The sequence below is a fragment of the Ambystoma mexicanum genome, chromosome 6q (genome assembly GCF_040938575.1).
Source record: "Ambystoma mexicanum isolate Mex_15411 chromosome 6q, UKY_AmexF1_1, whole genome shotgun sequence".
Classification (NCBI taxonomy): domain Eukaryota; kingdom Metazoa; phylum Chordata; class Amphibia; order Caudata; family Ambystomatidae; genus Ambystoma; species Ambystoma mexicanum.
In genome coordinates this window covers 1,616,702,266-1,616,716,988 of record NC_090937.1, presented here as the reverse complement: position 1 = coordinate 1,616,716,988, position 14,723 = coordinate 1,616,702,266, and the positions used below count along the sequence as shown (strand labels likewise).

Here is a 14,723-nt window from a genome sequence, read left to right as displayed (position 1 = left end):
TGTTTTCATTGGCTATCTTATGGTATGAATTTAATATTATAAAACATCCAATATTGGTGTATAAAAGGTTTTACTTATAGACCATACTGATAGGACATGATAGGTTATTTATAACGCACTTAGTACCCTGAGGTTTCTAAGCGCGGACCCGGGGAATCGAACCTGTGGTGCTCCGTGTCGTCTTTCTTCCAAGGTGAGCACGTTGCCCCTGAGCTATCCTCCCGATATGCAAAACAAAAAAGATTATATAATAATTCCTGACTGCAGCAAACGTCGCTATGAGATGTTGCAAAGTGTCCTTTCCCTGAGATCACCAAGAGCCGCAGGTACAAAAGGAAAGCTTCTTTCTTTGTTAGAGTTCCGGATCGATCAGCCCAAAGCTTACAGGACTCGGACATAGTCGGGAACATCCACCGACACACCTTCGCCCCCAGACAGCCTCACTCTAGCTGGAACACAAAGAACACACACAATCAGTCCTCACTCCACGTTCCACTCTCAGAACCTCATAGAAGATCAGGCAGGAAGAAAGCACCACACTTTCATGCTGCTTGCACCTAAAGAATCGTGTGACCTTGCTCAACAATATGTTCCAGCATTGTCATGGTAAACTATATTTTATGCTGCTTGTGCCTATAGTAAGCCATAGAGTGTGCCTCAAAATGATATGCCAGCAGTGCCACTGTAAACAAACTTTTGCTGCATGCTGCTTGCTGTCCTAGTTCTGACCCATGTTGCTCTTCCGGACCATTCCTGTCCCGTGTGGCTCTCAGCTGCTCATTCTGCCTGAATCTGGCTTCTACAGCCCGGTTCCACCCGTCTGCGGCTCTTACTGCCCAGTTCAGCTCCGGCTCTGCCCACATTTGCTTCTCAATGCCCACCCCTGTGAGCCGCACACATGGGCCTGCAGGATTTCTGATACGGTAGGGACTAGATGGCCATGGCACGCTGACCGCTCACCACCAGGTTTATGGACGGGGCACACTCTCCATAGCAGTGGCAGCCCCTTAGAAATGGGAAGGCACCACCCCACTTCCCCTCTGGATAGGGCGCTACTGACCAAGCCCCAAGAAGGCATACTTTGGGCTGATTTCTAGTTTTGTTTGGCGCACATACCAAGAACATTTCTGAGCGCCTCAATGCCTCCGGGTTGTATCTGCGCTTTACAAATGAAATAAATAAATACATATTTACCTCCCTAAACCTCACAATAACCCAACCCACTGAGCGCAGCCAGTAATCCGGTCATAATCATGTGCATCAGGATGGTATTGTCCACCTAGTACATTATTAAGATGGGTGGAGCACCTAGCGGTGGGGCGACCAATCTCTTTTGTTCTGGACCCTCAGGGGGGCTAGAAATGGATTTGACTGGAGGCGTGTATTCCGAATGGTGTATGCATCATTTTTAATAGATGATGTGTTTTCAGCTTTATAAAGTAGACGTTTGATGAGGCTACACTCAAGATGCTGGCTTTGATACCTTTTATTAGACTAACTGAAAATACTATGTAGACATTGAACAAAGCATTCGCAAACAAAGCATTTGCTTTCACAGCCCCACTGCTGACTTTGTCAGATGGTGTAGAGTGAAAAGATTTGTAAAGAGAAAGCCACAGTGAAGTTTCTTCTCGAAATGAAGGACCAATGCATTTTAAACTTTATTAGTTGAAGGAAAAGCATGCCCGGAACGCTGGTCTGTAAATTGGAGTAATTTCTAAAAGGCTGTACAACTCCTGGAAGCAGGAAAAATACAACGGTTTGGAAACAGTACACATTTCTATCTGAGAACTGCATTTAACAACTAAAAGGAAAAACACATTCCTTTCACTACTAAAAACACAAACACCGGTGGCACACATCGGTGATCCACATATAATAATAATAATTATAAGGATAATAATAATAATGAGAAGATGGTAGCCATTTTGAAAGTGTCCAACACAGGCTGACTTTTCAATTTGCTCATTAATCACATTAGTAATTTATCTGAGACACAGAAATATCACGAAACAGAAAGTGTCCCAGAACCTCATAAAGGAGGCCACAGGTATCGAGGAAAAAATAATATACAAATAAAAAACATGTTCTGCCAAATGCAACAGCTGGACATAAAATATAACAATTTTGTCATTTAAAAAAATATATATATATTTGTATTTGGTTATACAGCGACCTCTTACAAATTAAAGATCAGAAAAAAAGAAGTACACTTCTAATATTTCTAATAATAGAATACATATAAAATTCCCTTATTCTTACAATTAGTCACAAACGTATGAATAAAAACGAAATTGTGCTCAAAGGAAAAGAAAAGATTATTTTCATGATCTTAAGTTACTTCTTTCCAGAACCTGGACCAAAGCTATTGTTAATGAGGTATTGTAACCAGAAATCAGTCTATCTCAAAACATCTTCACTAGCCATGAATCTGGTAAAAAGGGCCCATCTTAGTGGCCGGAACCTTCGCTTTCTAACAAAAGATGTTTCAAAGATTGATTTTCCGGATTTGTGCATATGTTACACAGTTTAGCCGCGGCCTCCCCTTGGACCCTTTTCACAAGAACCTCTCCTGTGTGTAAAAGATTCAGGCGAGTTCTGGGGAAATCGTTTCTGATTTTCTAGTCCGGAAACTTTACAAGATAACTTGGCAGAGTCCCTGGTTTCTTGTCAACCGACAATAATTGGTTTGACATGATTATAGATTGCATCTTATTGACTGTTAAAATCCAATCCATTGATTCGAGCTCTATTTTGGCTTTAACCGGGTTGGTAATCGATGTTTCAAAATCGGTATTAGCCATGGCAAAAATCTCCTTTAATTTTGATACTAATAGGGACAATGGGCCGCATCACAAGTTTGGCGGTAGCCTTGCCGGTAAAACTGGTAGTCTGTCGCCAAACTTGCAAATATTACCGGGACCCGCGAATGGGCGATTACTGGGTCATTACGGCCCGCCAAACCGGTATTTAGCCATTCACGGGCGCCAGAAAAAAATGCTCCCAATTCCCATTTGAGCCCCACAGGGCTCAAGGGGAATGGGGAGGTTGAATGCACCTTCACCATTCAGAATGGTGCCGTTGCATCCGACATGCTCTGCTCGCGGGTGCTGGTACGCCCGCCAGGTCAGTCCTGGCGAGCGGGAAGCCACCCTCAAGCAGAACTCATAATTTGCCGGTCCGGTAACAGCAGTACCGGCAAGCTTACCGGTACCGTTGTTACCGGACCGGAAAACTTATAATGAGGCCCAACGTTTTTGATTTAAAATGTTCCAAGTGAACCTTGATGTCTGCATATATGAGCCTTCCTGAGCTGTAATAATTAAGCGAGCAAGAGAGGTCAGACTCCATTCTGCAATACTTTTCAGGGATTTCAAACCCAGCTCAAATCTTAGACTCGACACCGGAAGGCTCAGAGAGTCCGAAGACTCTCTTCCAAATTGAGCCCTCCAATTTTTGCCATTCTATATTCCACAGATTGGGTGTGGCCTCTATCCCATATGCGATCACTGGAATAACTTTTGCCATATAAAATTTAATCAAAGGAACAAACGAAAATTTACAGAATTTGAAAAATACCCTTTTCATTTGCTGTATAAGCTGCTTAATTTTGTTCAGCACGTCCATTTCCACCTTGTTCAATGAGGGGGATGCATAAACCACATATCCCAAATTCATTACTTCTTCTCTCGAGAGGACCTGGCCATCTAAGCTCCATTGAGTAAAGTCCAACCTTTTGCTTGTATGCATAAAAACAGCCACTTTAGATTTCACTGGGTTTATCGAAAGCCCATTCCTCTTTGCAAAATCACTCAGCCTGTTTAGTAAACACTGCAGCCCCACGGCAGAATTATCCAAAAGAGCAATGTCATCTGCATAGGCCAGCCAGTGGATCTTGGCCGCATCGATCCTCGGGCTGGCCAAAGCAGACGATCGCAGTTAGGGGCCCCGATCTGCCAAATATAGATGAAAAAGAATGGTGCTCCTTGACAAGCCTGTCTAACTCCCTTCTCAACCCTAATGGAGTCTGACAGATGTCCTTCCTCGTCCCGCCGTAGTCGCAGTGTAGTGTCCTTGTGCAACTCATCGAGCATGGATAACAGGCCTTTTGGTACTCCCCAGTTTCTCAACTTATTCCAGAGACTTTCTGTAATCACCTGATCAAAGGTCTTTGAGAAGTCAGCCCAGGCTCCATATAGATGTGCCTCTCCTTTGTGCCTAATGTTCTCACTAATCAAGTTGAGGACCAGCCCATTTAGGGCATTGGACAAACCTCTTTTGAACCCTGTCTGAAACGTAGGATCTGTTTGCGCTAGCCCATTTTTCCAAGTCTCTTAGTAGAATCTTCATGACGAGTTTGCTTTCAATATCAAGGAGAGCAATTGTGTGATAATTCGCCGGTTGTAACCTCTCGGCTCCCCCACGAAGTATGGAATAAATGTAGCAACTTTCCATGAAGGAGGGAACATTTGCTTCTCAAGGATATCTTTAAAGAACCATTTCAACATTTTGGACCAGCCAGCTCTATTATTCATTAGAACCTGATAGGTTAGCCCATTTGAGCCTGTCGCCTTTGAGGAGGAAGACCAAGCAATTATGTAATTAAGTATGTAATGTCACTGAATACAAAACTGTTTATTTACTTACTATGTACATGCCTGTCTGAAACTAGCATCATCTCCTTAGTGTTGCTAGTCTTCTAAGTAACGTAACAAGACAACACCACTGCAAGCATTTCTCTCATGCAAAGAAGTATATTTTACCTTTGTAAATTGTCCTGATCATTGTAAACATGTAACAACCAAGACCAAGCATGCCTGTAAATTACGCTGTGATACCCCTGTGTTTGGGCGTAAAACAAATGCAATAGATAAAATAAATAAGTGAATGAATTAAATCTGCTAAGTCCTGCTTGTCAAAAGAAAGGTGCCAATTAACATTGTGGCCGGGTCTATGTAATTCCGTGTGACAATTTTCTCATATTTTAGTGAGATATTCTATCCACTTAGCCTCAGGCACTAGATTCCACTGAATGCTATTGGGATTTTTCTCTGACTAATTACTGACCAGAAATATTTGGAGTTATTTTGGAGACCAGTCAGATAGCACAGCGAGTAGAGTGCTCGCTTTGACATCCATGCAGAGCCTGCTGACGCAGGTTTGCATCCCGGCAGGGCCAAACTCAGCCTTTCATCCTTCCGAGGTCGATAAATGAGCACCACACACTGTGGGAAATAAGTAGCACTCAGATACCTGAGGCTTCGTAGCGCTATATAAATGCACAAACAAACATGTTAACAAACATGACCAATGCTTATGTTCGAGAGATAGGATCCTAGATTCTCTCTTGAGTTCTTCTGAGCTGAGATTTAGCCTTTTCAATTTACTCAGCTTCTGTCGTAATGACTTTTTATATAGCCACCTTTCTTCATCAAATGTCTGGCAGTGGTGGTGCCGCCTCCCTGATATGCCCGCACTTAGCGGGCAGGTAGACTAGATAAACATTACACATTTTCCAGGCTGGCAATTTGTCTGCTGCACGTTGTCAGGGATTTTCCATAAGTTGTTATTCAGGGCTCTGCCCTCCAGTTTATATTTGGAAAGGCAAGCTCTTCCCTTATTAGTTGTTATGTTCTGCGTTTGTTTATCTATCAAAGTGAAAGAAAGATCTGAAAATGTCAACTCTAGGCACGAGTGGTCTTTCTCTCCTTCGGGCTTTATTACCAAAGATATACTTTGGGAAAGCAATCCAGTTGACATGAAAATGTAGTCTGAAGCAGAGCAAGACTGCCCTCGAGACCAGGTCGATGCCGGAGGAGTGTCCCCCGTTTAACATTTTCAAGTCCCAAGCACCAATGAATTCCTCCCAGATTTTTCCTTTACTCAAGATTCTCAAGCGGGTCCTTACTTCCTTACCCTTTGGGACCTGGACAAACTGGGTGTTCAGATCCCCTGCTAGAATTATATGGGCTCCCCCATGGTCAAATTTAATCTTTTCAAATAGTGATGTCAAAATAACTAAAAAGGTCTGAAGTTCAATCCAGGCGGGGTTCCAATAGATGTTAATAACTACAACCGGGAACTCTGGCTTTTGAGTTCTTAACGTAAATTTACATGCTTGAATACCCTTAATGTTGTTAAAAATGGGAATAACTTCCCTGCTCAATGAATTCTTGAAGGCCATCAGGAGACCCCCAGATGGCCTGCCTTTCGATTTTTGATGGGCAGGTAAATTGAATCGAATAGCCTTGAATAACTGTTGGATTGACAGGCCAGGTTTCCTGAAGGATGATTTTGTCAGGGGGCCTCATTACGACCCAGGCGTTAAGTTACCGCCTGGGTCGTACCCTTACCACCATGGCGTAAACTATGTTTACACCATGGTGGATGGCGGATTTACCACCCCATTCCAAGGTGAGTGGGGCGGTAAATCCCCATTTTCCATTTTACCCTTCCCCATTCCCATTTTTGCCCCATAGGGCATAATGGGAATGGGGAAAGGCGCTAATTACGCCACCGTAAATTACGGTGGCGTTATTAGCACCATGGTCCCTTAGCGCCATGGATTTTAACGCCTGCAAAAAGCAGGCGTTAATATCACCATGGCGCTAACGGACCTTGTAATCAGGCGTTAAGGGTCGGCGCCGTTTACGGCGCCGTTAACCCCTTAACGCCTGATTCGTAATGAGGCCCAGTATCACTAAACAGGTGGTCTTTCATTTTTTTTGTTGTAAAAGTATTGGGACCTCACATGTTCCAACTTATCAGGCGAATTTCATTCTGCCTAAAGAGACAGCGAACCCAACCCCAGTTTCTGCAGCACTTAGGACAGGATTTCTGGAAGAAGGGTATGCACTTTATTTTAGGAGTCTTGTCAAAGGTCCTTTTTTGTGCCGAGGAGGTCTAAAACCCATGAATTTAGCTTCTGTCCTGGCTGTATCTTGTTTGGGTTGCACAAGTCGAACTGTTTTCTTCTACTGTTGCCGAGGAGGGAACAGTTAAACCTTGCCTCTCCACTTCACTTTTCATGCCCAAGATAGCGTTTTGTGACTCTCTTGATGTTAGACCCACTTCCGCCAAAAACGAGTTGTGGGTAACAGGAAATCGCACAAATTCTATGTCCTTTGAGGCGAATAAGTATATATTTGACACCCTTTTAAAGTATGATAAAATCACACCTCTACTGTGTGTTCTTAGCAAATAGGTTCAGCCAGAATCTCGGGACCGCAACGACAGAGACTACGGGCCTCATTACGAGTTTGGAGGTAGCCGTGGTGCTATTAGCGCCATGGCTGCCTCCAAAATTGTGTCCGGGGTCTGTGAATGAGGAAATACCGGGTCATTCCAACCTTGGAGGACCCGGTAATTCCTCATTCACAAAACCATTCCTCATTCTCGTTCGAGCCCCCATAGGGCTCAATGGGAATGGGGATGGAGCTAATAACGGGCCCGTTATTAGCTCCTTGGTCCCCTTGCGGGACCTGTAAAGGTCGTCTGGTCTGACCAGACGTTCTGTGCGGGTCCCGCAAGGGAACCTTGTAATAGGGTGGAATGGGTTTACCGGCACCATTTCCGGTGCCGGTGAACCCATTCTGCCAACCTTGTAATGAGGCCCTACCTCCTTGTTTCCTTTCTCTGGAGCAACGTGCTTCTGCAAGTCGTGTTGGGCCGATCCCGCCCTCTGTGCTAATGCCGCAAGTAACAGCGATTTACCAACTCCATTTGCAGCTATGGGAAGAACAGTGAGCTTACCTTGCCCCAACCTAACTCCAGCCATTGTAGTATTTTTACTTGCTGCTTGCCAGTTTGTTTTAAAAATATTGGGGCTCTTTTCACACTTGGAGTGTCTACTAGGATGGTAGATGGTTTTGAAGTTATTGGGGGGCAGTTCTTCTATAGAAATATTGGAGCCCATGGTGGCCCTGTAGCCAAAGACACTGACTGGGCGACCAGGCAAGCTTTCTTTTGAGAAGCCCCACTTGGTCTTTTGGTCTCCTTGTCTTCTTTCTTGGCTGAAAGGTTTAGCCTCTCCAATTGTTGTACTTGTGTACTTGTGGATCTGTTCGAAGGCCCACACGCTCACCTAGGATCTCAATCCTTCATCACCTTTTGCTTTTTTCCTGCTTTATCCTGCAGACTTTCTGCTGACAGGTCTTCTCTTCAGTCCTTCCTGGTCCTATCCTGGTCTGCCCTAGTTTTTTTCTCCAATTGGATCTGCCTTCAGAGATGGTTTCTAGATAGACTTAAAGAAGGAGTCTGTTATGATAGCCGTCTGGGCAGCCTGTGGCTCTACCCTGGCTATCCATCATGATAGCCACCTGGGCAGCCCGCGGCTCCACCCTGGCTGCCATTTCATCTACTTCTGCCAGGGATAGAATTTTTTTGATTTTTTGGTATTTGTCACCCCAGTACATTACAAATTGAAATGTCTAGATTATAATTTCTTCTCCTCTTCAAAGGGAGGCGAGTCTTTCATGGGGATTCATTTACTATGTCCTTAGCCCTCACCCCCACCAAAAATGAAAAATCTCTCCACTGTGCAGGTGGGATCCTCCAAGCTGAGAGCTTACTGGTTTTCTTCCCAGCTTGAATCTGGGGGAGGGTCCTGGGAGTGTAGAATGACGTATCACTCTTGGGCTTGGGGGTCTATTGCTAGCCTCTCTCATCCGAAAACATCACCCTGTAAATGAACAACAGAGGGTTCTCTCCACCACCAGTCCAGAGCCTGGAGTCTGGGGTCTGTACCCAGACCCCAGACATACTGTTTCTAATGGAAATTAGGTAGTTTCACGGCCAACATCAACACTTCACCCTGCCCCCCCACTACCTACCACGCTCTTTTCCTTGCCAACCTATGGTCTGGGCAGCTTTGGATTCTTCAGGGAGCGGGTACACAAGCTATTTAACTCGATTGCTGTTTCCAGACTACAGGCTCATGGCCTGATGCGCAAACAACAGTGTGCATAGGCCAATGCACACTGTGTCGCGCTTCGCAGTTGTGGGGAGACCGCAAGCAGAGATGACAAACATGCTGAAGGTACATGGGTGGGGTAGGCTTCTGGGTGCGGGGCTATGTAGTGGGGATAGGAGTGCAGGAGGGACCCCCGGAAATTGAGATGGGAAGGGGAGTTAAATAAGAGGAAAGCATGCAGGTTGTGGGGGTAGCCTTTTCCAGGCGGCATTTCACAAATGTCGCCCATTTTAGAAGAATATTCAGACATGGATCCTTTTAAATGTGGGCACTGCTGGGCACTTTGTGGCACTGACACCTTACTTTCACCGATGGTGTGACGACATCAACACCACACCTAAATACACGCTCTTGATTTCTCTAAATGAATCCAAAAGAGTGGCTCTCTCCGCACTTACCCCAGTCACAACCGATCAGAGGCACTTGACCCTCGCCCTCCATGCGACCCTCTTGCACTTGCTCGTCCGTACTTGCCTGAAGATCATCTGTTTGTTCTCCCTAGTCTTCACCCCTAAATTGCACTGTTAAAACTGCAGAATCGCTGTTAGGCCTATTTGCTGTCTCCCAAACCGTTCAATGTATTTTTACGCACTTACTCCGCCCGTGCATACTCTTATCGTCTGAGAATTTCAATGGCTCTGAGCGACTGTTTGTTTTTTTCCTCTGGTCCCTACCATCCTTGAGTGCTTTGAAGCACTTGCCTGTGTGTAGGCGCTTTATAAATAAATAATACCAATTCCTAAAGCACACATTCTTCCACAAAGAGCACATTTCTGGGCACTGAACCATGCTGGCTTTTACAGTTTTCTACCCAGGATCAAAAGTCGTGCCATTGACTTATTTTGGCACTGCATCTCCTATATAAGCCTTTCCCCCTCTAGTGTCCCTACAAGGCGGTGGCCTGCCATAATCAGAGGCTGGCAAGCACATTTACAACCTGAGTAGCTTACACTGTTTATACTGGACCTCATAGTGCCCACCCTAGAAAGGATCATGGCATGGGCATCGACTTTGCCCATCACCCTACCAATAACAGCAGAGGAGGCCTTATATAGTCTCTGGGGAATAACCTTTGTTTTGAGGCCTGCAAAGAATTATTGACCTGGAAAATCATGTCTCGAATTTGACCATTTCAAATCTTAGTTAAAAGCTGTGAGAGGAAAATGTGTTTCTGCATTTGCTCATTGTAAGCTAATGTTCCGCCATGTGCCAGTGTCATGAGCTGTGTCCCTCTGTTTCCTACAGGCGGCAAACGGCCGAGGAGCGGGAGGCGGAGAGGCAGCAAGCCAACCGGCTCATGATCCACCTGCAACAGGAAGCCTTCCAGAAGAGCCTGACCCAGCCTCTGCAGCAGGACCCCCTGTGCCTCCACAACTCCTCGCTGTACGCCCTGCAGAACCTACAGCCCTGGGCCGACGACAGCAAAGTGACCTCGGTCTCCGGGGTGGCGACAGTGGTCTGAAGACGAGAGGCCTCCTCTTACCTGACTGCAAAAAGGACACACTGCACTTCATAGACCGTAAAAAAATGAGAAAGACCGTTTATTTTCCAGGTAATTCAATGGACCTGCAATTGTTGCTATTAAGAGCCACACATGAGGCACCAGCTGATATTGACTGGAGAACAGTCGAGAAAATCGAGGCCTGCCAAGCTGAGGACAATCCTTGACGTGTGCTATTAAAACCAGCTCCTCCCATTTCTCAAGTGAGGGTGCTCCAGCAGTGCACATACACTTCCACTAGGGGGCGCACTTTGCCAAGCTTTACTCGTGTCAGCGGACAAGGCCCCTCTGGAAATCACAGCTGCACACTTTCTGGCCGCTGGCGATCACCTGACTGCACCAAGCTCTGGCCTGAAAAGCCCAACACCACGGCGTGTGGCCTTCTGGGAAACGCAGCCCCATTCTGCTGAAAATCCAGCCACTCTGTTATTAAGGAAAGCAAGCAACGGGTTTAGACAAGTTCGTGAACCAGAACAGTGACTCTGAAACGTGTTTGTCCAGTGTGGTGTGTTCACTGCAGTTGTTTCCAAAAGTCAGTGGCGGACTCTGAGGCACTGCCTTCTGTACCGAATGCTGGGAATGGTTTGTTGTTCTGTTCAAGAAAAAAAAACATTTGTTCTACCAACCCTGTGACCCCACACACCCTCTTGGTCAAACAAAGACTGCCCTCTCTATCCTTTGTACATAAGGGACTCTGTATTCACACTGTTAGGAAGGACCTTGTGATAGTGCTTTTTTCTGGTTATGCCACAAGGCGCTACAGTGGCACCCAGTGTAAATTATTTATTACGAGGCCTGTATTGCCAATAAATAAGTAAAATGTGGATGAACCTGGGGTGCGTCAGGAAGTTCCTAGTGCAGTGGGGGGATGGGGGGGGGGGGTTGTTGAGGGCGCAATGCAAGGCATCGTGGGAGAAGAAAGTCTGATATCATAGTGAATGTTACGATGAAGTAGGCACTCCACATTACATTTCAAGATACAAACTACCACGCTATATTATCGTGGTGCGTCACGCACGTGTCTTTAGGGGAGGGGGGGTGCTGCTGGCCAGAGTTTAGGGATATCCCGTTCATAGCATAGCGCATCATCATGGCTTTCCCTGAGGTTGATCGGGCCCCAGCGCATCCGGCGTCCCTACTTTAGGGCAGTTTATGATGCAATAATGCACGGATGGCTCTGCCGTTTTGGGGGGGGGGAGTCTGGGCTCCAGCATGGAATAAAAAAAACACAAATGCTGCAAAACATAAATACTGGTGCTCCCCCAACTAAGCCCTGGCAAAGTCTTCCCACCAAAATCAGCTGCACAGAAGATCTGGTCCCCAAGAGCTGGGCTTACTTTCGAAGTTCAGAAAATCCAACCATGATAGCTTTGCTTGGAGTGAGGCCGAGCGGAAATGAGAGAAAGTCAGCGGTGACGATGACGAGGTGGTGAGAATGCGGATAACAAGGAACTGGATGGGGCACAGACAACTGGTGGTAATTAAGCAACTGCAAAGGATAAAACCCTGGATTGTGGTAGCCAGTCAAAGTCGCAACTCATTTGAACAACTGAGCTGGGTTGCTCAGTAAGGAAAGTTAAAGCCAGTGCTTCATTTGTGGGGGTGTTTGCCAGGGCTCAGCCCCAGCACTTATTGCTGAGCCCCGGCACTTATTGTCTCATTCAGTGTCAGATTCTGTGTGAAGTGATGACAGCCAGAGCATCCATCAGCCCCAATGAGCATTTGCGAGCTGTAGTTTAACCCCAAGTGTGTCAGCACAGTGGGTAGCAGTTGCGGGTGGTGGCAGGAATGGCAGGGAACTACCCACCCGCAGTGTCACCAGCTTGCTAGAAAATATGTGAGCCCTAGCACTTATTTTCTTAAAAATGTAGCACTAGGTAAAGCTAGTGGATGGTAGATGTTCAGTGGAGGTTATAGAGCAGACATTAAAGATCAAATTGAAGCAATATATGGAATAATACTAAAATATGCGATATCCCCCACCCCCTCCTTTTGGGCAAAAGACTATATTCTCAATGATAGAAGCGGCCACTGGGGCAGTGGTCAAAGTGTACGAAAATAGGCACTGGAACTATGTTTCCTGCTGCCCTGCTCCCGATCCCCACAATCCTCATGGTCGCGCCACCTCACGCGCACCATCCAAATCCCTAAACAAATGTGCCTGCTCTTTCAGGGGATTTTCAGAGCACTGCAGTTTCAACTTCTCCGTACACTTTTATTTAAAAACGAAATCATTCCTGAAGGTTTTCTTTTGAACATAAAAGTAGGTGAACAGTAAAACATCCTTAAAACCTAGAAGTGCCCCACTCCTGCCCACTTCGGCCACTGCACTGGGGCACAGATTTGAGTTAAAAGCGAGCTCATGAATTTCAGCGAGCTCGACCAATACGAGGTGCTCAAACAATGTAGGAGATGCAGACTAAAAGCCTACAGCTGGGTGAACAGCTGGAACTCTCAGAAACATTGGGGAACACAAAAGACAAACAAAAGGAAACCGCCACATTTTCAAAGCTCATTACAAGCAGGTGTAGTGTTTGGTTTTCAAAAACTATACATCAAATGATTGTCCTTGCTCGAACCAAATTCCGAACAGATGTTTTTCAGAAAGTCATGCATACAAAATGAACAATCGATTGCGCTAACACAACATATCATTTCTTTTGTAAAACATCCCAGTTGATAAAATGGCCATTGTAAACATATGTGTGCAACATGTAAATCACATGTTCAAATGCAGACACAGAGGACTCAGACTTTCACTCTTCTAAAGTTGAGAAAATGAATACAACTTAGTTCCATTTATAAACTGTCAACACGTCCAATGGAAAACAAGAAGTATTCTTGATTTTTTTTTTTTTTTTAATAACAAGCTTAATACTTGGGTTAGGTTTCTAAGCACAGATCCAGAATTTGAACCTCTGCTGCTCTGCATGGTCTTGTTTCCAAGACCAGCGTGTTGCCCCTATGCTATCCTCCATCAAGAGTTATAACCCTACATATTTAGGGTAAAGCAGGAGACTGACTAAGTATTTGGGATCATGCCTATTGCATGCATATATAAGGCTCTATTTATTTTGTTCACTGTAAAATGTGTGAAGAGCAATAGAGCCGCCATTTTGGCCCTGTCTATGTCCTCGGTGCACACATTTCAGCCTGTGATCTGCGATTTGCAGAAAGATGTATGCAGCAGGTCTGTTCACCAGCTGAGCTGTTTTACCAAAGAGTAACAGGAAGGAAGACAATACTGCTATACACAAACCACACAATAGGGCTTATTTTCTGCTGAATAACATGTTATTTCTCAACTCGCAACTTCAATCCTAGAACTGGAAATTCACGGGTACGAGGCAGATGGAGGGTATGGCCATGAGATTTGGGATTTTTCCTTCTGTTTGAATGTGTTTCTATATCGTGGAATCAGCCACATCCCTGTGGTAAAAGGTTGCAGCGCGCCCGATGTGCCTGCGATCCCCTACATGTAATCGCACACATACAGTGAATTTGTTGTGCGTCCCACTGTGTGGCAAATATGTGCAGTGACTTCTGCACAGCAAGCATGGCGGCCATCATTTCACTATCCATTTTAGAGGAGTGCACGTAGTTTCTGCAGGTGCAAAATATCTCGGTACAATCCAATGGAATTAGCTTGAAGTGTAATATTTCATTTGTATAGGGCCTTTTGCCATTGGTATGGACTGACAACACTGTAAGTGAACACCCTTGGGGGGCCGCAGTCCAGGGTTATGGGAAATTCGTCAGAGGAGATTAGCATGTGTGTGTGCATTTGGGCCAAAATTAAGGTAGGGAGGGGTGTCCAAGTCCCTTTTAGGTACCAATGTTGATCTGGCATGTGGATGGGTGCAGAGCGGTAGTCGGGAGAGTGTGCAAGAGACTCATTATGTGTCCAGCTAGAGAGAATTTGTGCCGAGGGACGTAGCTGCATTCTAATGGCAGAGGTGTTGTGCAGTGTGTTTTAAATAGTGTATGATGGCAGATGCGTGCAGGTGGGATGCCATGCCTGCGGCTATCATCCATCAAAATGGAGTGCAATACATACCCATGTGTCCCGGCTTGTTTCTTGGTTTCGTAGATGTGGCGCGGATTCTGTTCTGGGGTCTGCTGCAGTTTATTTTTGCCGTTGCACAGATTTCATGAGGGGTTCATGTTGCCTCAGCCTTTTTTGACAGGTGGTTAAATAACCCGGTGTGTGGCATGTGTTTGTCAGGATGTGGGGGTGTGGGAGCCAGGTCT

General features: G+C 45.6%; 1 protein-coding gene across 2 annotated transcripts in view; it reads left to right on the top strand.

Annotated features, from left to right (window-relative positions):
• LOC138516912 (T-cell leukemia homeobox protein 2-like) overlaps nt 1–11,302 on the top strand; it is a 224,273-nt gene extending 212,971 nt beyond the window's left edge. For both annotated transcript variants that reach the window (XM_069632370.1, XM_069632369.1), the window contains one exon: nt 10,217–11,302. In XM_069632370.1, the coding sequence (XP_069488471.1) occupies nt 10,217–10,433 (217 nt within the window). In that variant the 3' untranslated portion in view covers nt 10,434–11,302. The remainder of the gene's footprint in view (nt 1–10,216) is intronic.
• The last annotated feature ends 3,421 nt before the right edge of the window (nt 11,303–14,723 follow it).